The following is a 27974-nucleotide window of genomic DNA, read 5'->3' on the forward strand; positions in this document are numbered from 1 at the left end:
TTTGCAAGGTAGCGCAAGGAAACAGACGAAAGAAATGGCCCAACCCACCCCCATACACATGTATATACATACACCCACACACGCAAATATACATACCTGTGTATGTGTATGTGGGCGGGTTGGGCCATTCGTCTGTTTCCTTGCGCTACCTCGCAAACGCGGGAGACAGCAAAAAAAAAAAAAAAATATATATATATATATATATACGTATGTAAGTAGGAGAGATGGCGAGAGAGCGTTATTGGATTACGTGTTAATTGACAGGTGCGCGAAAGAGAGACTTTTGGATGTAAATGTGCTGAGAGATGTCTGGAGTGATGTCTGATCATTATCTTGTGGAGGCTAAGGTGAAGATTTGTATGGGTTTTCAGAAAAGAAGAGTGAATGTTGGGGTGAAGAGGGTGGTGAGAGTAAGTGAGCTTGGGAAGGAGACTTGTGTGAGGAAGTACCAGGAGAGACTGAGTAGAGAATGGAAAAAGGTGAGAACAATGGAAGTAGGGGAGTGGGGGAGGAATGGGATGTATTTAGTGAATCAGTGATGGAGTGCGCAAAAGATGCTTGTGGCATGAGAAACGTGGGAGGTGAGTTGATTAGAAAGGGTAGTGAGTGGTGGGATGAAGAAGGAAGATTATTAGTGACATAGAAGAGAGAGGCATTTGGACGATTTTTGCAGGGAAAAAATGCAATTGAGTGGGAGATGTATAAAAGAAAGAGACAGGAGGTCAAAAGAAAGGTGCAAGAGGTGAAAAAGAGGGCAAATGAGAGTTGGGGTGAGAGAGTATTAAATTTTAGGGAGAATAAAAAGATGTTCTGGAAGGAGGTAAATAAACTGCGTAAGACAAGGGAGCACATTGGAACTTCAGTGAAGGGCGCTAATGGGGAGGTGATAATAATTAGTGGTGATGTGAGAAGGAGATGGAGTGAGTATTTTGGAGGTTTGTTGAATGTGTTTGATGATAGAGTGGCAGATATAGGGTGTTTTGGTCGAGGTGGTGTGCAAAGTGAGAGGGTTAGGGAAAATGATTTGGTAAACAGAGAAGAGGTAGTAAAAGCTTTGCGGAAGATGAAAGCCGGCAAGGCAGCAGGTTTGGATGGTATTGCAGTGGAATCTATTAAAAAAGGGGGTGACTGTATTGTAGACTGGTTGGTAAGGTTATTTAATGTATGTATGACTCATGGTGAGGTGCCTGAAGATTGGCGGAATGCATGCATAGTGCCATTGTACAAAGGCAAAGGGGATAAGAGTGAGTGCTCAAATTACAGAGGAATAAGTTTGTTGAGTATTCCTGGTAAATTATATGGGAGGGTATTGATTGAGAGGGTGAAGGCATGTACAGAGCATGAGATTGGGGAAGAGCAGTGTGGTTTCAGAAGTGGTAGAGGATGTGTGGATCAGGTGTTTGCTTTGAAGAATGTATGTGAGAAATACTTAGAAAAGCACATGTATTTGTATGTAGCATTTATGGATCTGGAGAAGGCATATGATAGAGTTGATAGAGATGCTCTGTGGAAGGTATTAAGAATATATGGTGTGGGAGGCAAGTTGTTAGAAGCAGTGAAAAGTTTTTATCGAGGATGTAAGGCATGTGTACGTGTAGGAAGAGAGGAAAGTCATTTGTTCTTAGAGAATGTGGGTTTGCGGCAGGGGTGTGTGATGTCTCCATGGTTGTTTAATTTGTTTATGGATGGGGTTGTTAGGGAGGTGAATGCAAGAGTTTTGGAAAGAGGGGCAAGTATGAAGTCTGTTGTGGATGAGAGAGCTTGGGAAGTGAGTCAGTTGTTGTTCGCTGATGATACAGCGCTGGTGGCTGATTCTTGTGAGAAACTGCAGAAGCTGGTGACTGAGTTTGGTAAAGTGTGTGAAAGAAGAAAGTTAAGAGTAGATATGAATAAGAGCAAGGTTATTAGGTACAGTAGGGTTGAGGGTCAAGTCAATTGGGAGGTAAGTTTGAATGGAGAAAAGCTGAAGGAAGTAAAGTGTTTTAGATATCTGGGAGTGGATCTGGCAGCGGATGGTACCATGTAAGCGGAAGTGAATCATAGGGTGTGGGATGGGGCGAAAATCCTGGGAGCCTTGAAGAATGTTTGGAAGTCGAGAACATTATCTCCGAAAGCAAAAGTGGGTATGTTTGAAGGAATAGTGGTTCCAACAATGTTGTATGGTTTCGAGGCATGGGCTATGGATAGAGTTGTGCGCATGAGGGTTGATGTGCTGGAAATGAGATGTTTGAGGACAGTGTGTGGTGTGAGGTGGTTTGATCGAGTAAGTAATGTAACGGTAAGAGAGATGTGTGGAAATAAAAAGAGCGTGGTTGAGAGAGCAGAAGAGGGTGTTTTGAAATGGTTTGGGCACATGGAGAGAATGAGTGAGGAAAGATTGACCAAGAGGATATATATGTCGGAGGTGGAGGGAAGGAGGAGAAGTGGGAGACCAAATTGGAGGTGGAAAGATGGAGTGAAAAAGATTTTGAGTGATCGGGGCCTGAACATGCAGGAGGGTGAAAGGTGTGCAAGGAATAGAGTGAATTGGATCGATGTGGTATACCGGGGTTGACGTGCTGTCAGTGGATTGAATCAGGGCATGTGAAGCATCTGGGGTAAACCATGGAAAGTTGTGTGGGGCCTAGATGTGGAAAGGAAGCTGTGGTTTCGGGCATTATTGCATGACAGCTAGAGACTGAGTGTGAACGTATGGGGCTTTCTTGTCTTTTCCTAGCGCTACCTCCCTAAAAACACCATCCATAAAGAAATTAAACAACCATGGAGACACCACACTCCCCTGCCCCAAACCTACATTCACTGAGAACCAGTCACTTTCCTCTTTTCCTATACATGCACATGCCTTACATCCTCGATAAAATCTTTCACTGCTTTTAACAACTTGCCTCCCACACCATATATTCTTAAAACCTTCCACAGAGCATCTCTATCAATTCTATCATATGCCTTCTCCAGATCCATAAATGCTACATACAGATCCATTTGTTTTCTAAGTATTTCTCACATACATTCTTCAAAGCAAACACCTGATCCACACATCCTCTACCACTTCAGAAACCACATTACTCTTCCCCAATCTGATTCTCTGTACATGCCTTCACCCTCTCAATCAATATCCTCCCATATAATTTACCAGGAATACTCAACAAACTTATACCTCTGTAATTTGAGCACTCACTCTTATCCCCTTTGCCTTTGTACAATGGCACTATGCAAGTATTCCGCCAATCCTCAGGCACCTCACCATGAATCATACATACATTAAATAACCTTACCAACCAGTCAACAATACAGTCACCCCCTTTTTTAATACATTCCACTGCAATACCATCCAAACCTGCTGCCTTGCTGGCTTTCATCTTCCGTAAAGCTTTTACTACCTCTTCTCTATTTACCAAACCATTTTCCCTAACCCTCTCACTTTGCACACCACCTCGACCAAAACACCCTATATCTGCCACTCTATCATCAAACACATTCAACAAACCTTCAAAATACTCACTCCATATCCTTCACACATCACCACTACTTGTTATCACCTCCCCATTAGCCCCCTTCACTGAAGTTCCCATTTGCTCCCTTGTCTTACGCACCTTATTTACCTCCTTCCAAAACATCTTTTTATTCTCCCTGAAATTTAATGATACTCTCTCACCCCAACTCTCATTTGCCCTCTTTTTCACCTCTTGCACCTTTCTCTTGACCTCCTGTCTCTTTCTTTTATACCTCTCCCACTCATTTGCATTTTTTCCTGCAAAAATCGTCCAAATGCCTCTCTCTTCTCTCTCACTAATAATCTTACTTCTTCATCCCACCACTCACTACCTTTTCTAATCAACCCATCTCCCATGCTTCTCATGCCACAAGCATCTTTTGCGCAAGCCATCACTGCTTTCCTAAATACATCCCATTCCCCCCCCCCCCCCCCCCCCACTCCCCTTCCCTCCTTTTTTTTCTCACGTTTTTCCATTCTGTACTCAGTCTCTCCTGGTACTTCCTCACACAAGTCTCCTTCCCAAGCTCACTTATTCTCACCACTCTCTTCACCCCAACATTCTCTCTTCTTTTCTGAAAACCCACACAAATATTCACCTTTCGCCTCCACAAGATAATGATCAGACATCCCTCCAGTTGCACCTCTCAGCACATTAACATCCAAAAGTCTCTCTTTCGTGCGTCTATCAGTTAACAGGTAATCCAATAACGCTCTCTGGACATCTCTCCTACTTACATACGTACACTTATGTATATCTCGCTTTTTAAACCAGGCATTCCCAATCACCAGTCCTTTTTCAGCACATAAATCTACAAGCTCTTCACCATTTCCATTTACAACACTGAACACTCTATGTATACCAATTATTCCCTGAACTGCCACATTACTCACCTTTGCATTCAAATCACCCATCACTATAAATCGGTCTTTTGCATGAAAACCACTAACACACTCATTCAGCTGCTCCCAAAACACTTGCCTCTCATGATCTTTCTTCTCATGCCCAGGTGCATATGCACCAATAATCACCCATCTCTCTCCATCAACTTTGAGTTTTACCCATATCAATCTAGAATTTATTTTCTTACACTCAATCACATACTCCCAGAACTCCTGATTCAGGAGTAGTGCTACACCTTCCCTTGCTCTTGTCCTCTCACTTACCCCTGACTTTACTCCCAAGACATTCCCAGACCACTCTTCCCCTTTATCCTTGAGCTTCGTTTCACTCAGAGCCAAAATATCCAGGTCCCTTTCCTCAAACATACTACCTATCTCTCCTTTTTTCTCATCTTGGTTACATCCACACACATTTAGACACCCCAATCTGAGCCTTCGAGGAGGATGAGCACTCCTCACGTGACTCCTTCTTCTGTTTCCCCTTTTAGAAAGTTAAAATACAATGAGGGAAGGGTTTCTAACTCCCGCTTCCATCCCCTTTAGCCGCCTTCTACGACACATGAGGAAGACAGGAGGTCAAGAGAAAGATGCAAGAGGTGAAAAAGAGGGCAAATGAGAGTTGGGGTGAGAGAGTATCATTAAATTTTAGGGAGAATAAAAAGATGTTCTGGAAGGAGGTAAATAAAGTGCGTAAGATAAGGGAGCAAATGGGAACTTCAGTGGAGGGCGCAAATGGGGAGGTGATAACAAGTAGTGGTGATGTGAGAAGGAGATGGAGTGAGTATTTTGAAGGTTTGTTGAATGTGTTTGATGATAGAGTGGCAGATATAGGGTGTTTTGGTCGAGGTGGTGTGCAAAGTGAGAGGGTTAGGGAAAATGATTTGGTAAACAGAGAAGAGGTAGTAAAAGCTTTGCGGAAGATGAAAGCCGGCAAGGCAGCAGGTTTGCATCGTATTGCAGTGGAATTTATTAAAAAAGGGGGGGACTGTATTATTGTCTGGTTGGTAAAGTTATTTAATGTATGTATGACTCATGGTGAGGTGCGTGAGGATTGGCGGAATGGGTTCATAGTGCCATTGTACAAAGGCAAAGGGGATAAGAGTGAGTGCTCAAATTACAGAGGTATAAGTTTGTTGAGTATTCCTGGTAAATTATATGGGAGGGTATTGATTGAGAGGGTGAAGGCATGTACAGAGCATCAGATTGGGGAAGAGCAGTGTGGTTTCAGAAGTGGTAAAGGATGTGTGGATCAGGTATTTGCTTTGAAGAATGTATGTGAGAAATACTTAGAAAAGCAAATGGATTTGTATGTAGCATTTATGGATCTGGAGAAGGCATATGATAGAGTTGATAGAGATGCTCTGTGGAAGGTATTAAGAATATATGGTGTGGGAGGCAAGTTGTTAGAAGCAGTGAAAAGTTTTTATCGAGGATGTAAGGTATGTGTACGTGTAGGAAGAGAGGAAAGTGATTGGTTCTCAGTGAATGTTGGTTTGCGGCAGGGGTGTGTGATGTCTCCATGGTTGTTTGATTTGTTTATGGATGGGGTTGTTAGGGAGGTGAATGCAAGAGTTTTGGAAAGAGGGGAAGTATGAAGTCTGTTGGGGATGAGAGAGCTTGGGAAGTGAGTCAGTTGTTGTTCGCTGATGATACAGCGCTGGTGGCTGATTCATGTGAGAAACTGCAGAAGCTGGTGACTGAGTTTGGTAAAGTGTGTGAAAGAAGAAAGTTAAGAGTAAATGTGAATAAGAGCAAGGTAATTAGGTACAGTAGGGTTGAGGGTCAAGTCAATTGGGAGGTAAGTTTGAATGGAGAAAAACTGGAGGAAGTAAAGTGTTTTAGATATCTGGGAGTGGATCTGGCAGCGGATGGAACCATGGAAGCGGAAGTGGATCATAGGGTGTGGGAGGGGGCGAAAATCCTGGGAGCCTTGAAGAATGTTTCGAAGTCTAGAACATTATCTCGGAAAGCAAAGATGGGTATGTTTGAAGGAATAGTGGTTCCAACAATGTTGTATGGTTGCGAGGCATGGGCTATGGATAGAGTTGTGCGCAGGAGGATGGATGTGCTGGAAAAGAAAAAAAAAAAAATTTTTCTTTTTTTTTGTCGCTGTCTCCCGCGTTTGCGAGGTAGCGTAAGAAAACAGACGAATGAAGTGGCCCAACCCACCCCCATACACATGTATATACATACGTCCACACACGCAAATATACATACCTACACAGCTTTCCATCGTTTACCCCAGACGCTTCACATGCCCTGATTCAACCCACTGACAGCACGTCAACCCCGGTATACCACATCGATCCAATTCACTCTATTCCTTGCCCTCCTTTCACCCTCCTGCATGTTCAGACCCCGATCACACAAAATCTTTTTCACTCCATCTTATCACCTCCAATTTGGTCTCCCACTTCTCCTCGTTCCCTCCACCTCCTGACACATATATCCTCTTGGTCAATCTTTCCTCACTCATTCTCTCCATGTGGCCAAACGATTTCAAAACACCGTCTTCTGCTCTCTCAACCATGCTCTTTTTATTTCCACACATCTCTCTTACCCTTACATTACTTACTCGATCAAACCACCTCACACCACACATTGTCCTCAAACATCTCATTTCCAGCACATCCATCCTCCTGCACACAACTCTACCCATAACCCACGCCTCGCAACCATACAACATTGTTGGAACCACTATTCCTTCAAACATACCCATTTTTGCTTTCCGAGATAATGTTCTCGACTTCCACACATTCTTCAAGGCTCCCAGAGTTTTCGCCCCCTCCCCCAGCCTATGATCCACTTCCGTTTCCATGGTTCCATCCACTGTCAGATCCACTCCCAGATATCTAAAACACTTTACTTCCTCCAGTTTTTCTCCATTCAAACTTACCTCCCTGTTGACTTGACCCTCAACCCTACTGTACCTAATAACCTTGCTCTTATTCACATTTACTCTTAACTTTCTTCTTTCACACACTTTACCAAACTCAGTCACCAGCTTCTGCAGTTTCTCACATGAATCAGCCACCAGTGCTGTATCATCAGTGAACAACAACTGACTCACTTCCCAAGCTCTCTCATCCCCAACAGACTTCATACTTGAACCTCTTCCCAAAACTCTTGCATTCACCTCCCTAACAACCCCATCCATAAACAAATTAAACAACCTTGGAGACATCACACACCCCTGCCGCAAACCTACGTTCACTGAGAACCAATCACTTTCCTCTCTTCCTATACGTACTTATGCCTTACATCCTCGATAAAAACTTTTCACTGCTTCTAACAACTTGCCTCCCACACCATATATTCTTAATACCTTCCACAGAGCATCTCTATCAACTCTTATCATATGCCTTCTCCTGATCCATAAATGCTACATACAAATCCATTTGCTTTTCTAAGTATTTCTCACATACATTCTTCAAAGCAAACACCTGATCCACACATCCTCTACCACTTCTGAAACCACACTGCTCTTCCCCAATCTCATGCTCTGTACATGCCTTCACCCTCTCAATCAATAACCTCCCATATAATTTACCAGGAATACTCAACAAACTTATACCTCTGTAATTTGAGCACTTACTCTTATCCCCTTTGCGTTTGTACAATGCACGCATTGCGCCAATCCTCAGGCACCTCACCATGAGTCATACATACATTAAATAACATTACCAACCAGACAATAATACAGTCACCCCCTTTTTTAATAAATTCCACTGCAATACCATCCAAACCTGCTGCCTTGCCGGCTTTCATCTTCCACAAAGCTTTTACTACCTCTTCTCTGTTTACCAAATCATTTTCCCTAATCCTCTCACTTTGCACACCACCTCGACCAAAACAGCCTATATCTGCCACTCTATCATCAAACACATACAACAAACCTTCAAAATACTCACTCCATCTCCTTCTCACATCACCACTACTTGTTATCACCTCCCCATTAGCGCCCTTCTCTGAAGTTCCCATTTGCTCCCTTGTCTTACTCACTTTATTTACCTCCTTCCAGAACATCTTTTTATTCTCCCTAAAATTTAATGATACTCTCTCACCCCAACTCTCATTTGCCCTCTTTTTCACCTCTTGCACCTTTCTCTTGACCTCCTGTCTCTTTCTTTTATACATCTCCCACTCAATTGCATTTTTTCCCTGCAAAAATCGTCCAAATGCCTCTCTCTTCTCTTTCACTAATAATCTTACTTCTTTATCCCACCACTCACTACCCTTTCTAATCAACTCACCTCCCACGCTTCTCATGCCACAAGCATCTTTTGCGCAATCCATCACTGATTCCCTAATTACATCCCATTCCTCCCCCACTCCCCTTGCTTCCATTGTTCTCACCTTTTTCCATTCTGTACTCAGTCTCTCCTGGTACTTCCTCACACAAGTCTCCTTCCCAAGCTCACTTACTCTCACCACCCTCTTCACCCCAACATTCACTCTTCTTTTCTGAAAACCCATACAAATCTTCACCTTAGCCTCCAGAAGATAATGATCAGACATCCCTCCAGTTGCACCTCTCAGCACATTAACATCCAAAAGTCTCTCTTTCGCGCGCCTGTCAATTATATATATATATGTATATATATATATATATATATATATATATATATATATTTTTTTTTTTATACTTTGTCGCTGTCTCCCGCGTTTGCGAGGTAGCGCAAGGAAACAGACGAAAGAAATGGCCCAACCCCCCCCCCCCATACACATGTATATACATACGTCCACACACGCAAATATACATACCTACACAGCTTTCCATGGTTTACCCCAGACGCTTCACATGCCCTGCTTCAATCCACTGACAGCACGTCAACCCCGGTATACCACATCACTCCAATTCACTCTATTCCTTGCCCTCCTTTCACCCTCCTGCATGTTCAGGCCCCGATCACACAAAATCTTTTTCACTCCATCTTTCCACCTCCAATTTGGTCTCCCTCTTCTCCTTGTTCCCTCCACCTCCGACACATATATCCTCTTGGTCAATCTTTCCTCACTCATCATACGTAACGATTTCAGCGTTACAGACAGTAGCATAGAATGAATATGATATGACTGATGATTCTGAGAAACTCCATGTGCCCAAACCACTTCAAAACACCCTCTTCTGCTCTCTCAACCACGCTCTTTTTATTTCCACACATCTCTCTTACCCTTACGTTACTCACTCGATCAAACCACCTCACACCACACATTGTCCTGAAACATCTCATTTCCAGCACATCCATCCTCCTGCGCACAACTCTATCCATAGCCCACGCCTCGCAACCATACAACATTGTTGGAACCACTATTCCTTCAAACATACCCATTTTTGCTTTCCGAGATAATGTTCTCGACTTCCACACATTCTTCAAGGCCCCCAGGATTTTCGCCCCTTCCCCCACCCTATGATCCACTTCCGTTTCCATGGTTCCATCCGCTGCCAGATCCACTCCCAGATATATAAAACACTTCACTTCCTCCAGTTTTTCTCCATTCAAACTCACCTCCCAATTGACTTGACCCTCAACCCTACTGTACCTAATAACCTCTCTCTTATTCACATTTACTCTTAACTTTCTTCTTCCACACACTTTTCCAAACTCAGTCACCAGCTTCTGCAGTTTCTCACATGAATCAGCCACCAGCGCTGTATCATCAGCGAACAACAACTGACTCACTTCCCAAGCTCTCTCATCCCCAACAGACTTCATACTTGCCCCTCTTTCCAAAACTCTTGCATTTACCTCCCTAACAACCCCATCCATAAACAAATTAAACAACCATGGAGACATCACACACCCCTGCCGCAAACCTACATTCACTGAGAACCAATCACTTTCCTCTCTTCCTACACGTACACATGCCTTACATCCCCGATAAAAACTTTTCAATGCTTCTAACAACTTTCCTCCCACACTATATATTCTTAATACCTTCCACAGAGCATCTCTATCAACTCTATCATATGCCTTCTCCAGATCCATAAATGCTACATACAAATCCATTTGCATTTCTAAGTATTTCTCACATACATTCTTCAAAGCAAACACCTGATCCACACATCCTCTACCACTTCTGAAACCACACTGCTCTTCCCCAATCTGATGCTCTGTACATGCCTTCACCCTCTCAATCAATACCCTCCCATATAATTTACTAGGAATACTCAACAAACTTATACCTCTGTAATTTGAGCACTCACTCTTATCCCCTTCGTCTTTGTACAATGGCACTATGCACGCATTCCGCCAATCCTTAGGCACCTCACCATGAGTCATACATACATTAAATAACCTTACCAACCAGTCAACAATACAGTCACCCCCTTTTTTAATAAATTCCACTGCAATACCATCCAAACCTGCTGCCTTGTCGGCTTTCATCTTCCGCAAAGCTTTCACTACCTCTTCTCTGTTTACCAAATCATTTTCCCTAACCCTCTCACTTTGCACACCACCTCGACCAAAACACCCTATATCTGCCACTCTATCATCAAACACATTCAACAAACCTTCAAAATACTCACTCCATCTCCTTCTCACATCACCACTACTTGTTATCACCTCCCCATATATATATATATATATATATATATATATATATATATATATATATATAATTTTTTTTTTTTATACTTTGTCGCTGTCTCCCGCGTTTGCGAGGTAGCGCAAGGAAACGGACAAAAGAAATAGCCCAACCCCCCCCATACACATGTATATACATACGTCCACACACGCAAATATACATACCTACACAGCTTTCCATGGTTTACCCCAGACGCTTCACATGCCTTGATTCAATCCACTGACAGCACGTCAGCCCCGGTATACCACATCGCTCCAATTCACTCTATTCCTTGCCCTCCTTTCACCCTCCTGCATGTTCAGGCCCCGATCACACAAAATCTTTTTCACTCCATCTTTCCACCTCCAATTTGGTCTCTCTCTTCTCCTTGTTCCCTCCACCTCCGACACATATATCCTCTTGGTCAATCTTTCCTCACTCATCCTCTCCATGTGCCCAAACCACTTCAAAACACCCTCTTCTGCTCTCTCAACCACGCTCTTTTTATTTCCACACATCTCTCTTACCCTTACGTTACTCACTCGATCAAACCACCTCACACCACACATTGTCCTGAAACATCTCATTTCCAGCACATCCATCCTCCTGCGCACAACTCTATCCATAGCCCACGCCTCGCAACCATACAACATTGTTGGAACCACTATTCCTTCAAACATACCCATTTTTGCTTTCCGAGATAATGTTCTCGACTTCCACACATTCTTCAAGGCCCCCAGAATTTTCGCCCCTTCCCCCACCCTATGATCCACTTCCGCTTCCATGGTTCCATCCGCTGCCAGATCCACTCCCAGATATCTAAAACACTTCACTTCCTCCAGTTTTTCTCGATTCAAACTCACCTCCCAATTGACTTGACCCTCAACCCTACTGTACCTAATAACCTTGCTCTTATTCACATTTACTCTTAACTTTCTTCTTCCACACACTTTACCAAACTCAGTCACCAGCTTCTGCAGTTTCTCACATGAATCAGCCACCAGCGCTGTATCATCAGCGAACAACAACTGACTCACTTCCCAAGTTCTCTCATCCCCAACAGACTTCATACTTGCCCCTCTTTCCAAAACTCTTGCATTTACCTCCCTAACAACCCCATCCATAAACAAATTAAACAACCATGGAGACATCACACACCCCTGCCGCAAACCTACATTCACTGAGAACCAATCACTTTCCTCTCTTCCTACACGTACACATGCCTTACATCCTCGATAAAAACTTTTCCCTTCTTCTAACAACTTTCCTCCCACACCATATATTCTTAATACCTTCCACAGAGCATCTCTATCAACTCTATCATATGCCTTCTCCAGATCCATAAATGCTACATACAAATCCATTTGCTTTTCTAAGTATTTCTCACATACATTCTTCAAAGCAAACACCTGATCCACACATCCTCTACCACTTCTGAAACCACACTGCTCTTCCCCAATCTGATGCTCTGTACATGCCTTCACCCTCTCAATCAATACCCTCCCATATAATTTACCAGGAATACTCAACAAACTTATACCTCTGTAATTTGAGCACTCACTCTTATCCCCTTTGCCTTTGTACAATGGCACTATGCACGCATTCCGCCAGTCCTCAGGCACCTCACCATGAGTCATACATACATTAAATAACCTTACCAACCAGTCAACAATACAGTCACCCCCTTTTTCAATAAATTCCACTGCAATACCATCCAAACCTGCTGCCTTGCCGGCTTTCATCTTCCGCAAAGCTTTCACTACCTCTTCTCTGTTTACCAAATCATTTTCCCTAACCCTCTCACTTTGCACACCACCTCGACCAAAACACCCTATATCTGCCACTCTATCATCAAACACATTCAACAAACCTTCAAAATACTCACTCCATCTCCTTTTCACATCACCACTACTTGTTATCACCTCCCCATTTGCGCCCTTCACTGAAGTTCCCATTTGCTCCCTTGTCTTACGCACTTTATTTACCTCCTTCCAGAACATCTTTTTATTCTCCCTAAAATTTAATGATACTCTCTCACCCCAACTCTCATTTGCCCTTTTTTTCACCTCTTGCACCTTTCTCTTGACCTCCTGTCTCTTTCTTTTATACATCTCCCACTCAATTGCATTTTTTCCCTGCAAAAATCGTCCAAATGCCTCTCTCTTCTCTTTCACTAATACTCTTACTTCTTCTTCCCACCACTCACTACCCTTTCTAATCAACCCACCTCCCACTCTTCTCATGCCACCAGCATCTTTTGTGCAATCCATCAGTGATTCCCTAAATACATCCCATTCCTCCCCCACTCCCCTTACTTCCATTGTTCTCACCTTTTTCCATTCTGTACTCAGTCTCTCCTGGTACTTCCTCAAACAGGTCTCCTTCCCAAGCTCACTTACTCTCACCACCCTCTTCGCCCCAACATTCACTCTTCTTTTCTGAAAACCCATACAAATCTTCACCTTAGCCTCCACAAGATAATGATCAGATATCCCTCCAGTTGCACCTCTCAGCACATTTACATCCAAAAATCTCTCTTTCGCACGCCTGTCAATTAACACGTAATCCAATAACGCTCTCTGGCCATCTCTCCTACTTACATAAGTATACTTATGTATATCTCGCTTTTTAAACCAGTTATTCCCAATCATCAGGCCTTTTTCAGCACATAAATCTACAAGCTCTTCACCATTTCCATTTACAACACTGAACACCCCATTAAGTACGAAGCCATATATATATACTTATCTATTTAAAAACCTTACCTCTATTGGTTTACTGTTTCTTTCACATCATTTCCGAATCAATATCATGGCAAGTCTCGCGTCCAGTCAATTATGAGCTGCGTCGGTCATTGGGAACTTCAAACCTACGTCATTCATTTTCCTGAACTTTTACCTATTCAGTAAAGTCTACACTGTCATGTTTCCCCACGCCATCTGTTGTTTCATTCCTACGCATCTCATATTTGATCATTGTTTCACCAATGAATCTTCCAAACTAAATCATCTAAAGTAATTGAAACAAGTTTTCTTTATTTTCAAGTTTCATACATCCATCATGATCAGTATGGCTCCTTCCATATATATATATATTTTTTTTTTATACTTTGTCGCTGTCTCCCGCGTTCGCGAGGTAGCGCAAGGAAACAGACGAAAGAAATGGCCCAACCCCCCCCCCCCATACACATGTATATACATACGTCCACACACGCAAATATACATACCTACACAGCTTTCCATGGTTTACCCCAGAAGCTTCACATGCCTTGATTCAATCCACTGACAGCACGTCAACCCCGGCATACCACATCGCTCCAATTCACTCTATTCCTTGCCCTCCTTTCACCCTCCTGCATGTTCAGGCCCCGATCACACAAAATCTTTTTCACTCCATCTTTCCACCTCCAATTTGGTCTCCCTCTTCTCCTCGTTCCCTCCACCTCCGACACATATATCCTCTTGGTCAATCTTTCCTCACTCATTCTCTCCATGTGCCCAAACCACTTCAAAACACCCTCTTCTGCTCTCTCAACCACGCTCTTTTTATTTCCACACATCTCTCTTACCCTTACGTTACTCACTCGATCAAACCACCTCACACCACACATTGTCCTCAAACATCTCATTTCCAGCACATCCATCCTCCTGCGCACAACTCTATCCATAGCCCACGCCTCGCAACCATACAACATTGTTGGAACCACTATTCCTTCAAACATACCCATTTTTGCTTTCCGAGATAATGTTCTCGACTTCCACACATTCTTCAAGGCTCCCAGAATTTTCGCCCCCTCCCCCACCCTATGATCCACTTCCGCTTCCATGGTTCCATCTGCTGCCAGATCCACTCCCAGATATCTAAAACACTTCACTTCCTCCAGTTTTTCTCCATTCAAACTCACCTCCCAATTTACTTGACCCTCAACCCTACTGTACCTAATAACCTTGCTCTTATTCACATTTACTCTTAACTTTCTTCTTCCACACACTTTTCCAAACTCAGTCACCAGCTTCTGCAGTTTCTCACATGAATCAGCCACCAGCGCTTTATCATCAGCGAACAACAACTGACTCACTTCCCAAGCTCTCTCATCCCCAACAGACTTCATACTTGCCCCTCTTTCCAAAACTCTTGCATTTACCTCCCTAACAACCCCATCCATAAACAAATTAAACAACCATGGAGACATCACACACCCCTGCCGCAAACCTACATTCACTGAGAACCAATCACTTTCCTCTCTTCCTACACGTACACATGCCTTACATCCTCGATAAAAACTTTTCACTGCTTCTAACAACTTTCCTCCCACACCATATATTCTTAATACCTTCCACAGAGCATCTCTATCAACTCTATCATATGCCTTCTCCAGATCCATAAATGCTACATACAAATCCATTTGCTTTTCTAAGTATTTCTCACATACATTCTTCAAAGCAAACACCTGATCCACACATCCTCTACCACTTCTGAAACCACACTGCTCTTCCCCAGTCTGATGCTCTGTACATGCCTTCACCCTCTCAATCAATACCCTCCCATATACTTTACCAGGAATACTCAACAAACTTATACCTCTGTAATTTGAGCACTCACTCTTATCCCCTTTGCCTTTGTACAATGGCACTATGCACGCATTCCGCCATATATATATATATATATATTTTTTTTTTTATTATTTATTATACTTTGTCGCTGTCTCCCGCGTTTGCGAGGTAGTGCAAGGAAACAGACGAAAGAAATGGCCCAACCCCCCCCATACACATGTATATACATACGTCCACACACGCAAATATACATACCTACACAGCTTTCCATGGTTTACCCCAGACGCTTCACATGCCTTGATTCAATCCACTGACAGCACGTCAACCCCGGTATACCACATCGCTCCAATTCACTCTATTCCTTGCCCTCCTTTCACCCTCCTGCATGTTCAGGCCTCGATCACACAAAATATATATATATATATATATATTGTATGGTTGCGAGGCGTGGGCTATAGATAGAGTTGTGTGCAGGAGGGTGGATGTGCTGGAAATGAGATGTTTTAGGACAATATGTGGTGTGAGGTGGTTTGATCGAGTAAGTAATGTAAGGGTAAGAGAGATGTGTGGAAATAAAAAGAGCGTGGTTGAAAGAGCAGAAGAGGGTGTTTTGAAATGGTTTGGGCACATGGAGAGAATGAGTGAGGAAAGGTTTACCAAGAGGATATATGTGTCGGAGGTGGAGGGAACGAGGAGAAGTGGGAGACCAAATTGGAGGTGGAAAGATGAAGTGAAAAAGATTTTGAGTGATCGGGGCCTGAACATGCAGGAGGGTGAAAGGAGGGCAAGGAATAGAGTGAACTGGATCGATGTGGTATACCGGGGTTGACGTGCTGTCAGTGGATTGAATCAGGGCATGTGAAGCATCTGGGGTAAATCATGGAAAGCTGTGCAGGTGTGTCTATTTGCGTGTGTGGACGTGTATGTATATACATGTGTATGGGGGTGGGTTGGGCCACTTCTTTCGTCTGTTTTCCTTGCGCTACTACCTCACTACCTTTTTTGCTTTGTCGCTGTCTCCCCCGTTTGCGAAGTGGCGCAAGGAAACATATATATATATATATATATATATATATATATATATATATATATATATATATATTTTTTTTTTTTTTTTTTTTTTTTATACTATTCGCCATTTCCCACGTTTGCGAGGTAGCGCTAAGAACAGAGGACTGGGCCTTAGAAGGAAAATCGTCACCTGGCCCCCTTCTCTGTTCCTTCTTTTGGAAAATAAAAAAAAAACGAGAGGGGAGGATTTCCAGCCACCCGCTCCCTCCCCTTTTAGTCGCCTTCTACGACACGCAGGGAATACGTGGGAAGTATTTTTTCTCCCCTATCCCCAGAGATAATATATATATATATATATATATATATATATATATATATATATATATATATATATATATATATATTTTTTTTTTTTTTTTTATACTTTGTCGCTGTCTCCCGCGTTTGCGGGGTAGCGCAAGGAAACAGACGAAAGAAATGGCCCAACCCCCCCCCCATACACATGTATATACATACATCCACACACGCAAATATACATACCTACACAGCTTTCCATGGTTTACCCCAGACGCTTCACATGCCCTGATTCAATCCACTGACAGCACGTCAACCCCGGTATACCACATCGCTCCAATTCACTCTATTCCTTGCCCTCCTTTCACCCTCCTGCATGTTCAGGCCCCGATCACACAAAATCTTTTTCACTCCATCTTTCCACCTCCAATTTGGTCTCCCTCTTCTCCTCGTTCCCCCCACCTCCAACACATATATCCTCTTGGTCAATCTTTCCTCACTCATTCTCTCCATGTGCCCAAACCATTTCAAAACACCTCTTCTGCTCTCTCTCAACCACGCTCTTTTTATTTCCACACATCTCTCTTACCCTTACGTTACTTACTCGATCAAACCACCTCACACCACATATTGTCCTCAAACATCTCATTTCCAGCACATCCATCCTCCTGCGCACCACTCTATCCATAGCCCACGCCTCGCAACCATACAACATTGTTGGAACCACTTTTCCTTCAAATATACCCATTTTTGCTTTCCGAGATAATGTTCTCGACTTCCACACATTCTTCAAGGCTCCCAGAATTTTCGCCCCCTCCCCCATCCTATGATCCACTTCCGCTTCCATGGTTCCATCCACTGCCAGATCCACTCCCAGATATCTAAAACACTTTACTTCCTCCAGTTTTTCTCCATTCAAACTCACCTTCCAATTGACTTGACCCTCAACCCTACTGTGCCTAATAACCTTGCTCTTATTCACATTTACTCTTAACTTTCTTCTTTCACACACTTTACCAAACTCAGTCACCAGCTTCTGCAGTTTCTCACATTAATCAGCCACCAGCGCTGTATCATCAGCGAACAACAACTGACTCACTTCCCAAGCTCTCTCATCCCCAACAGACTTCATACTTGCCCCTCTTTCCAAAACTCTTGCATTCACCTCCCTAACAACCCCATCCATAAACAAATTAAACAACCATGGAGACATCACACACCCCTGCCACAAACCTACATTCATTGAGAACCAATCACTCTCCTCTCTTCCTACACGTACACATGCCTTACATCCTCGATAAAAACTTTTCACTGCTTCTAACAACTTTCCTCCCACACCATATATTCTTAATACCTTCCACAGAGCATCTCTATCAACTCTATCATATGCCTTCTCCAGATCCATAAATGCTACATACAAATCCATTTGCTTTTCTAAGTATTTCTCACATACATTCTTCAAAGCAAACACCTGATCCACACATCCTCTACCACTTCTGAAACCACACTGCTCTTCCCCAATCTGATGCTCTGTACATGCCTTCACCCTCTCAATCAATACCCTCCCATATAATTTACCAGGAATACTCAACAAACTTATACCTCTGTAATTTGAGCACTCACTCTTATCCCCTTCGTCTTTGTACAATGGCACTATGCACGCATTCCGCCAATCCTCAGGCACCTCACCATGAGTCATACGTACATTAAATAACCTTACCAACCAGCCAACAATAGAGTCACCCCCTTTTTTAATAAATTCCACTGCAATACCATCCAAACCTGCTGCCTTGCCGGCTTTCATCTTCCGCAAAGCTTTTACTACCTCTTCTCTGTTTACCAAATCATTTTCCCTAACCCTCTCACTTTGCACACCACCTCGACCAAAACACCCTATATCTGCCACTCTATCATCAGTGAATGTAGGTTTGCGGCAGGGGTGTGTGATGTCTCCGTGGTTGTTTAATTTGTTTATGGATGGGGTTGTTAGGGAGGTAAATGCAAAAGTTTTGGAAAGAGGGGCAAGTATGAAGTCTGTTGGGGATGAGAGAGCTTGGGAAGTGAGTCAGTTGTTGTTCGCTGATGATACAGCGCTGGTGGCTGATTCATGTGAGAAACTGCAGAAGCTGGTGACTGTATTTGGTAAAGTGTGTGGAAGAAGAAAGTTAAGAGTAAATGTGAATAAGAGCAAGGTTATTAGGTACAGTAGGGTTGAGGGTCAAGTCAATTGGGACGGTGAGTTTGAATGGAGAAAAACTGGAGGAAGTGAAGTGTTTTAGATATCTGGGAGTGGATCTGGCAGTGGATGGAACCATGGAAGCGGAAGTGGATCATAGGGTGTGGGAGGGGGCGAAAATTCTGGGAGCCTTGAAGAATGTGTGGAAGTCGAGAACATTATCTCGGAAAGCAAAATTGGGTATGTTTGAAGGAATAGTGGTTCCAACAATGATGTATGGTTGCGAGGCGTGGGCTATGGATAGAGTTGTGCGCAGGAGGATGCATGTGCTGGAAATGAGATGTTTGAGGACAATGTGTGTTGTGAGGTGGTTTGATCGAGTGAGTAACGTAAGGGTAAGAGAGATGTGTGGAAATAAAAAGAGCGTGGTTGAGAGAGCAGAAGAGGGTGTTTTGAAGTGGTTTGGGCACATGGAGAGAATGAGTGAGGAAAGATTGACCAAGAGGATATATGTGTCGGAGGTGGAGGGAACAAGGAGAAGAGGGAGACCAAATTGGAGGTGGAAAGATGGATTGAAAAAGATTTTGTGTGATCGGGGCCTGAACATGCAGGAGGGTGAAAGGAGGGCAAGGAATAGAGTGAATTGGAGCGATGTGGTATACCGGGGTTGACGTTCTGTCAGTGGATTGAATCAAGGCATGTGAAGCGTCTGGGGTAAACCATGGAAAGCTGTGTAGGTGTGTATATTTGCGTGTGTGGACGTATGTATATACATGTGTATGGGGGGGGGTTGGGCCATTTCTTTCGTCTGTTTCCTTATCAAGGTGTCCCATTAATGCTGGAAAGATGTCTGATCACTATATTGTGGAGGCAAAAGTGAAGATTTTTAGAGGTTTTCAAAAAGAAGAGGGAATGTTGGGGTGAGAGAGCGATGAAAGTAAGTGAGCTTGGAAAGAAGACATGTGAGGAAGTACCAGGAGAGATTGAGGGTAGAATAGCAAAAGGTGGGAGCAAATGATGAGGGGAGTGGGTGAGGAATGGGATGCACTTTTGGAAGCAGTGATGGTTTGTGCAAAAGACTCATTTGGCATGAGAAAGGTGGGAGGTAGGCATGTTAGAAATGGTAGTGAGTGGTGGGGTGAAGAAGTAAAGTTGTTAAAGAGAAAAGAGAGGCCTTTGGACAGTACTTGCAAAGGAGATATGTATAAAAGAAAGTAGCAGGAGATCAAGAGAAAGGCACAAGGGTTGAAAAAGAGGGCAAATGAGAGTTGGGGTGAGAGAGTATCATTAAACTTAGGGATGATAAATAGATGTTTTGGAAGGAGGTAAATAGCATGCGTAAGACTGAACTAATGGGAACATTGGTGAGGGGGCAAGTGGGGAAGTTGTAACAGGCAGTGATGAAGTGAGAAGGGGATGGAGTGAGTATTTTGAAGGTTTGTTGAATGTGTTTGATGATAGAGTGGCAGATGTAGGGCGCTTTGGTCAGGGTGGTGTGTGAAGCGAGAGGATCAGGGAGAATGGTTTGGTTAAGAGAGAAGAGGTTCTGACATCAAAACAGGACACCCAGTTTTGAGTTAGACTTAGCTGTAATGTGGGTTTTCCAAGAAAGAGTGGATGTTACAGTAATTTCAAGTTTGTTTATCAAGTCAAGAGGTGGAATTACAGAACTGTCATAGGAGAGAAGACTGCTGTTTATTGAGTCAAGAGGTGGAATTACAGAACTGTCATAGGAGAGAAGACTGTTGTTTATTGAGTCAAGAGGTGGAATTACAGAACTGTCATAGGAGAGAAGACTGTTGTGGGGAGTTTTCAGTAGTGAGATTGGTAGAAACTAGGTCTTGGAGGCATGAAACTTAACAAGATTTTGTGTACCCCACTGAGATACCCTCACCAAATCTGAAGTTATTGAGGAAGCTGTGTCAAGATGAGAGAAGAGGGAGCAGAATTGAAGGATGTGGGTGAATGTGGTGTTGAGCCTTCAGTGTATGAGTGCATTGGAATATCTGTGGAGAGGAAAACGTTGAAAAAAAAAAGAAAAAGTGTAGGGAACAGGACAGAACCTTGAGGGACACTGCTGTTGATGGAAATAAGGGGAAGGCAGATCCATCAACAACCACAAAGATAGATCAGCTGGAGAGGAAGCTAGATATGAAGGATCATAGTGAGGGATGGAAGCCAAAAGAGGGGAGCTTAAAGATGAGACCCTGATGCCATACCCAGTCAAAAGCCTCAGATATGTCAAGGGCAGCTACACATGATTCCCCCAAAATCTTTCAGAGATGATGAGCTGATATTAGTAAGATAGGAAGGAATATCACCAGTGGGTCTCGCATAACAGAAGCCATACTGGTGAACAGAGAGAAGGCTGTGATTTTCTAGGTGATTAAGGATATGTGAGTTGAGGAGGGATTCAAAGACTTTTGAAATGGTAGATGTTAGAACAATAGGACGATAGTTAGAGGGGTCAGAATGGTTACTCTGCTTGGGGAAGGGATGTATCAATGCATGCTCCCAAGGAAAAGGAAAGTTTTGTTTTTTAAACTGAAATGGAACAGATGAGCAAGCACAGGTGCAAGTTCAGAGGCACACTCTTTCAGGACTATAACCCTTGCTTGTGTGCAGAGAAAGAAGTGTTTTTCAGACAGTCTGAAAAGAGATTACAGCAAGGAGCATAGGATTAGTAATAGGAGCATCAGGAGGTGGAGTTAGAGGAGAAATGGGAACCAAAGAGATTTGCTTTGCTGTATGGGAGAGACAGCTATAATACTGTCAGAATGGAAAACTGAAAGAAATGGAGATTGAAATTGTTAGAGATATCCTTAGCTAAAGACCAGAAAGACCTATTAGTAGAAGACAAGGAGAGGTTATTGCACTTCCTTTGAATAAAGGAATGCTTTGCCTCATGGATAATGTGCTTGCATTGATTATGGGTGGTGATAAAAGCTGAATGGGAGCCAGAGGAAGGGGCGTTTTTCCACGCCTGATATGCCTGATCCCTTGGTTTCAGGAAGGGGCGTTTTTCCCTGCCTGATATGCCTGATCCCTTGGTTTCAGAACAGGAACAGTTGAACCATGGATTGGATGAACAGGCTAACTTGTAGGGAGAGGGGATAGATGCTTTCATTCCTGCAAGAATAACCTCTGCAATGCATTTGGTGGAGGCAGAAGCATCACTATATGAGAGACAGTAATTTGCTCTAGGAAAGTCAGAAAAGAAGTTATGTAAGTTATTCAGCTTTGTTGAGATGCCAGTATTTACACTTAGAAGGGGCTGCTTGAGATGGAGGTGCCATTAGAATAGATACATTTATGGGAGTGTGATCAGATGAACCAACTGGGGGCAAGATTGTGTATTTACAGCGGGGTGGACTAGGGGTGAAAAGCAAATCCAGAATATTAAGAGAGTTGTCTAAGTGGTCAGGAATATGGGTAGGGTAGGAGATAATTCGCTCTAAATTATTTAGAATGGAGAATATGAGGGATTCAATCCCTCCACCATCTGTATGGGATGAATTCAGCCATTCCCTATAGTGAATGTTAAAATTCCCAAGGTAGAGGATATTGGCTTGCAGGTGAGAGGAATGTCACAGTCTTATAGCTGAAGAAGGATATATAATTTGTTAAATTATGAGAGCTAGAGGCAAAACAGTGGAAAAGTGTTGTAGTAGGGAGACAGATCTTGAGCCACATAACATCAAAGTTTGTTGACTCGAGGTCCTTGGGGATTCAACAATTGTGGTGATGTTAGATAAGTACAAGAACCAGAATTGTGACAGTATAGTTAGATATGAAAAAGGAGCTAGTGAGAACATCATTAGACAACTGTGTCTCAGAGAGAGGGTATCAGGAGAGGTACTAGAGAGATGATGTTCAACTGAGGAGAGGTTCCTAGAGAGACCACAAATATGGTACAGTGAATAGAAAAAGAGGAAGGTTTAGCAGAGAGGGAAAGGTCATGGGAAGGGCTGGTTCTACTACTGCCAGAGCCCTCCCTCTCATTGGCAGTAGAGTCAGGCAAAAAGTGGGAGATTTTTTGCACCCCATGATGCCAGGGACTAGGGGCCATAGATTTGATGGACTCTGTCATGATGATATTTATAAATGTTTCAGTGGACAGGAATTGGCAAGAGTACTTGTTTGAAAAAAAGTAATAACAGTAATAAGCAAGGTTTGAGTAAGTGTATGGTGCTTGTAATACACTTTATAAGTACAATTTCAGATATCTGTAGGGATGTAAGGGAGAGTGTAGACACTTTTTATTTTTGTCAATAACATGACATTAAGTGAAACTGTGGGATAGAAGAATAGTCTACAAACAGACCTCATTATACCCTACACATATGCAAAAGTAGTTCTTGTAAGTTGGTATGAGTACAGACAGGGTATTGAGGGATGACTGAAACACACTTTGTAGACAAATAGGTCCTTATTTCTGGTTAGACACGTTGCAATACATGGAAACACACTACAACAATGCAAGAGGGCAGCAGCTGGTCAAAACAGAAGACTTGTAGGTAGTAGGAGACGCCGCAAGTTGATGGCCGACTAAATTGATATATGACTATAGGGACATAACACAATCATTGCCATATGCTACTGACTAGCTGACATGATAATGTTATTATGAATTATGAGGTAAAGTAATTTTATAGTTACACACTTAAGGGGTTACATAATTACAATCTCTCACTGTACTTACGTCTGTTTCATGATTAACATCATGGATGCATACCTAGAAATCGCATATTAATGGTAACCAGATCATTGATCACATTTTACTGAAGGATTCAATGGAATAAGGCGGGGTTACATTCTTTGGAGGAGATTTCTGATTCACACTCAAAAAGATGAAGGAAATGACCAAAAACATATAATATGATTCAAAGACATGACTTTATCTAAGTGTGTAAAGAAAGACCTTTGCTTAGAAAAGTAAAACAATTCTGCAAGAATAACACACAAAATTGCTTAGGATTTCATATGTGTAGGTGATCTAGGGAGGTAAGGGCATGATGGCGTGTTATATTGACTTTTATCTTTGATCCAGACTCATGGCATTCACTACATGTACTGCATAACTTCACCTCTGGCATGTGTGATCTTTGTTGTGCCAAAAGGTGACATGTTGGAGGCTACTTTCTGTGCATGTTCACAAGCTGACTTTACTCAACCAGTGTACCAGGCAAGCCAAGGGCTTTGATGTCAGTGCCTCATTGCTTACTTTCAAAACATTCCAAAATGTCAAATTTTACCCTCAGACTGATGCTTTACGTGCTCATCTTCCCAAGTGCACAAGATTCATTTGGTTGCTTTTCAATCAAAGTGATGTACATTGCACTACAAATATGAGATAAGAGTAGGCTGTACATCTCTTGTAACACATGCCTTGGACTGGCTGCTAGGGAGACATGCTAACAAACAGTAGGATGTCAGAGCAATTGCCTCCTATTGCTGTGAGCTGTAATGTTTTTGAAACTTTTTAAGGTTTATGTGTTTTTTATGCATTCATTCATTTATACATGAACAGCATGCAGTATACTGTGTGTTCCATGATGGCATGTACATCATATTCATGACATTGCGTGATGAACGACTCAGTCTAAGTGTCTGGGCCCAGCCTTGGCTGTTGAGATGAAGACCTCCAAAGGCTTCAGCATATATTCACCAGGTATATGAGTATTTTTTCTGATAAAGAAATAGTTTCGTGATGTATGTACCTGTTCACACTTTTCACTTAAGATGCCTTCTCCATGTACTTGGAGTAGATCAGAGTGCACATATGCAACTCTTATAGGAATTAATTCCTTAGAACTTTGATCACCAGTTTTGTCCCTGCAGGATGGCAACAAGGATGTGATGCTACTCCATTACCCTGTCATAGTTTTTGTTGTTGTTTAATGTAATTGATCACCAATTTTTATTGAAACTTTTATGTTCTATTTGCAGTGTTGGCACACGTAACAAAGAGTCGAGATTATTCAAATTAGGTTTTACATGTTCTGAAGTATTTTTGGAATAAGGTGGAAGCAGTATAGTGTGAAATCATGCAAGACATCAATGGTAACGACAGATACTGAGCACTAAGTAATAAAGCCTTTGGCTGTGGTGTTAAAGATGTTATTTAGATTTAGTTGGTTAAATGGAATTTTTATTGGCTTGCAAATTTGACATTCTTTTTGTTTTGTAGGATGTTTTGCCTTAAAATCTTATGAAAAGATTAATATTTTTTTAATTATACTTTGTTGCTGTCTCCTGCGTTAGCACAAGGAAACAGACGAAAGAATGGCCCAACCCACCCACATACACACATATACATACGCACATATTCATACCTATACATCTCAACGTATACATAGGCCACGTTCATTCACGCTCAGTCATTGGCTGTCATGTATAATGCACCAAAACCACAGCTCCCTCTCCATATCTAGGCCCCACAAAACTTTCCATGGTTTACCCCAGACGCTTCACATGCCCTGGTTCAATCCATTGACAGCACGTCAACTCCGGTATACCACAGTGTTTCAGTTCACTCTATTCCTTGCACGCCTTTCACCCTCCTGCATGTTCAGGCCCTGATCACTCAAAATCTTTTTCACTCCATCTTTCCACCTCCAATTTGGTTTCCCACTTCTCGTTCCCTCCACCTCTGACACATATGTCCTCTTTGTCAACCTTTCCTCACTCATTCTCTCCATGTGACCAAACCATTTCAAAACACCCTCCTATGCTCTCTCAACCACACTCTTTTCATTGCCACACCTCTCTCTTACCCTTTCATTGCTTAATCAAACCACCTCACACCACAAATTGTCCTCAAACATCTCATTTCCAGCACATCCACCCTCCTCCGGACAACGCTATCTATAGCCCACGCCTTGCAACCATATAACATTGTTGGAATCACAATTTTTGCTTTCCAAATTAACGTTCTCGACTTCCACACATTTTTTACGATCCCAGAACTTTCGCCTCCTTTCCCACCCTATGATTCACTTCTGCTTCCATGGTTCCATCCGCTGCCAAATCCACTCCCAGATATCTAAAACATTTCACTTCCTCCAGTTTTTCTCCATTCAAACTTGTCCCTCAACCCTACTGTACCTTGTAATCTTGCTCTCATTTACTCTCAGCTTTCTTCTTTCACACACTTTACCAAACTCAGTCACCAGATTCTGCAGTTTCTCACACGAATCAGCCACCAGTGTTATATCATCAGCGAACAATAACTGATTCACTTCCCAAGCTCTCTTGTCCACAACAGACTGCATACTTGCCCCTCTTTCCAAAACTCTTTCATTCACCTCCCTAACAGCCCCATCCATAAACAAATTAAACAACCATGGAGACATCATGCACCCCAGCCGCAAACCAACATTCACTGAAAGCCAATCACTTTCCTCTCTTCCTACTCATACACATGCCTTACATCCTCAATAAAAACTTTTCACTGCTTCTAACAACTTGCCTCCCACACCATATATTCATAATACCTTCCACAGAGCATCTCTATCATATGCCTTCTCCAGATCCATAAAGCTACATACAAATCCATTTGCTTTTCTAGGTATTTCTCACATACATTCTTCAAAGCAAACACCTGATCCACACATCCTCTACCACTTCTGAAACCACACTGCTCTTCCCCAATCTGATGCTCTGTACATGCCTTCACCCCCTCAGTCAATACCCTCCCATATAATTTCCCAGGAATACTCAGCAATCTTATACCTCTGTAATTTGATCACTCACTTTTATCCCCTCTGCCTTTGTACAATGGCACTATGCACGCATTCCGCCAATTGTCAGGCACCTCACCATGAGTCTTACATACATCAAATAACCTTACCAAACAGTCAACAATACAGTCACCCCCTTTTTTGATAAATTCCACGGCAATACCATCCAAACCCGCTGCCTTGTTAGCTCTCATCTTCTGCAAAGCTTTTACTACCTCATCTCTATTTACCAAATCATTGTCCCTAACCGTCCCACTTTGCACACCACCTCGACCAAAACACCCTATATCTGCCACTCTATCATCAAACACATTCAACAAACCTTCAAAATACTCACTCCATCTCCTTCTCACATCACCACTACTGTTTCATCAATGATCATGAGAAAATGCTCTTATGACAGGCTGTCACAAGAGAGGTAGAAGTTCAAGCAGAAGATGAGCAAGTCTTTTTGGCAAGGCACCTGGCACAGTTACAGGCAGGCAGCACAGGTGCTCCTAATGCACCCCAAGGGCGTCAGGAATCTCCGCTTAGACAATCTCCAGCTGTGCAGAAAACTAGTGATCGTAGAGTATCGACGGGTGTCCCACCAAATCAGATTGGCTCACCAAAGAAGGTTAGTGTAATTAGACTGTTCTGTTTATGTTTGATAAGTACCGTAGGGCATTATTCTGTTACGTCCGGAAAGGAAATGGGTTTAGTTTTATTGTATGTATGTCTGACTGTGTATGGTAACAAATCATTCTCTAGTAAAAGAAAGCAGAAATACCATTTTGATTTTGATGATTATTAACCCACAATTTCCTTGCCATTTTCTACACTTTCCTTGCCATGTTAAACAGTTTGGATCTTTCTGCTCAAGTAAATTTTTAGCTTTTGTTAATCTTTAGTTTTATGTAATTTTGATAGATTACTTGTTTTCTTTGCATTAATACTCTGTAATTTCAGAATAGATGTACTGTTTATAGTAGATTCTAGCATTTAGGGAATATTATACTTGCTTGCCTCTTAAACAGAAGACATTTTTTTTTATCTTTTTCCCTTCTTTGTGGTTAGTTTAAAGACCATGAGAAATTCTCTTTGAATATTTTGTAGGAAACTTGAGGTTAGTACTTTCTAGTTTCCCATGTTTTTGGTGAGAATATTGGTCTTTTCCATCCTTTAGGAACCAACTATGGTAGCAGCAGTTCACTCATTTAGGGCCCATCTTTGGCCAGTCAGTGACTGCCATC

General features: G+C 42.5%; 1 protein-coding gene across 4 annotated transcripts in view; it reads left to right on the forward strand.

Annotated features, from left to right (window-relative positions):
• The window catches only part of LOC139758189 (cytoplasmic dynein 1 light intermediate chain 2-like), a 391163-nt gene that overhangs the window by 148513 nt on the left and 214676 nt on the right, over positions 1-27974 (forward strand). For all 4 annotated transcript variants that reach the window (XR_011714787.1, XR_011714788.1, XM_071679406.1 and 1 more), the window contains exon 4: positions 27146-27358. Coding sequence is in view for 2 of the 4 variants with exons in the window: in XM_071679406.1 (XP_071535507.1) it covers positions 27146-27358 (213 nt within the window). In the remaining 2 variants the exon portion in view is untranslated. The remainder of the gene's footprint in view (positions 1-27145; positions 27359-27974) is intronic.

This window comes from Panulirus ornatus, chromosome 29, assembly GCF_036320965.1.
Source record: "Panulirus ornatus isolate Po-2019 chromosome 29, ASM3632096v1, whole genome shotgun sequence".
NCBI lineage: Eukaryota > Metazoa > Arthropoda > Malacostraca > Decapoda > Palinuridae > Panulirus > Panulirus ornatus.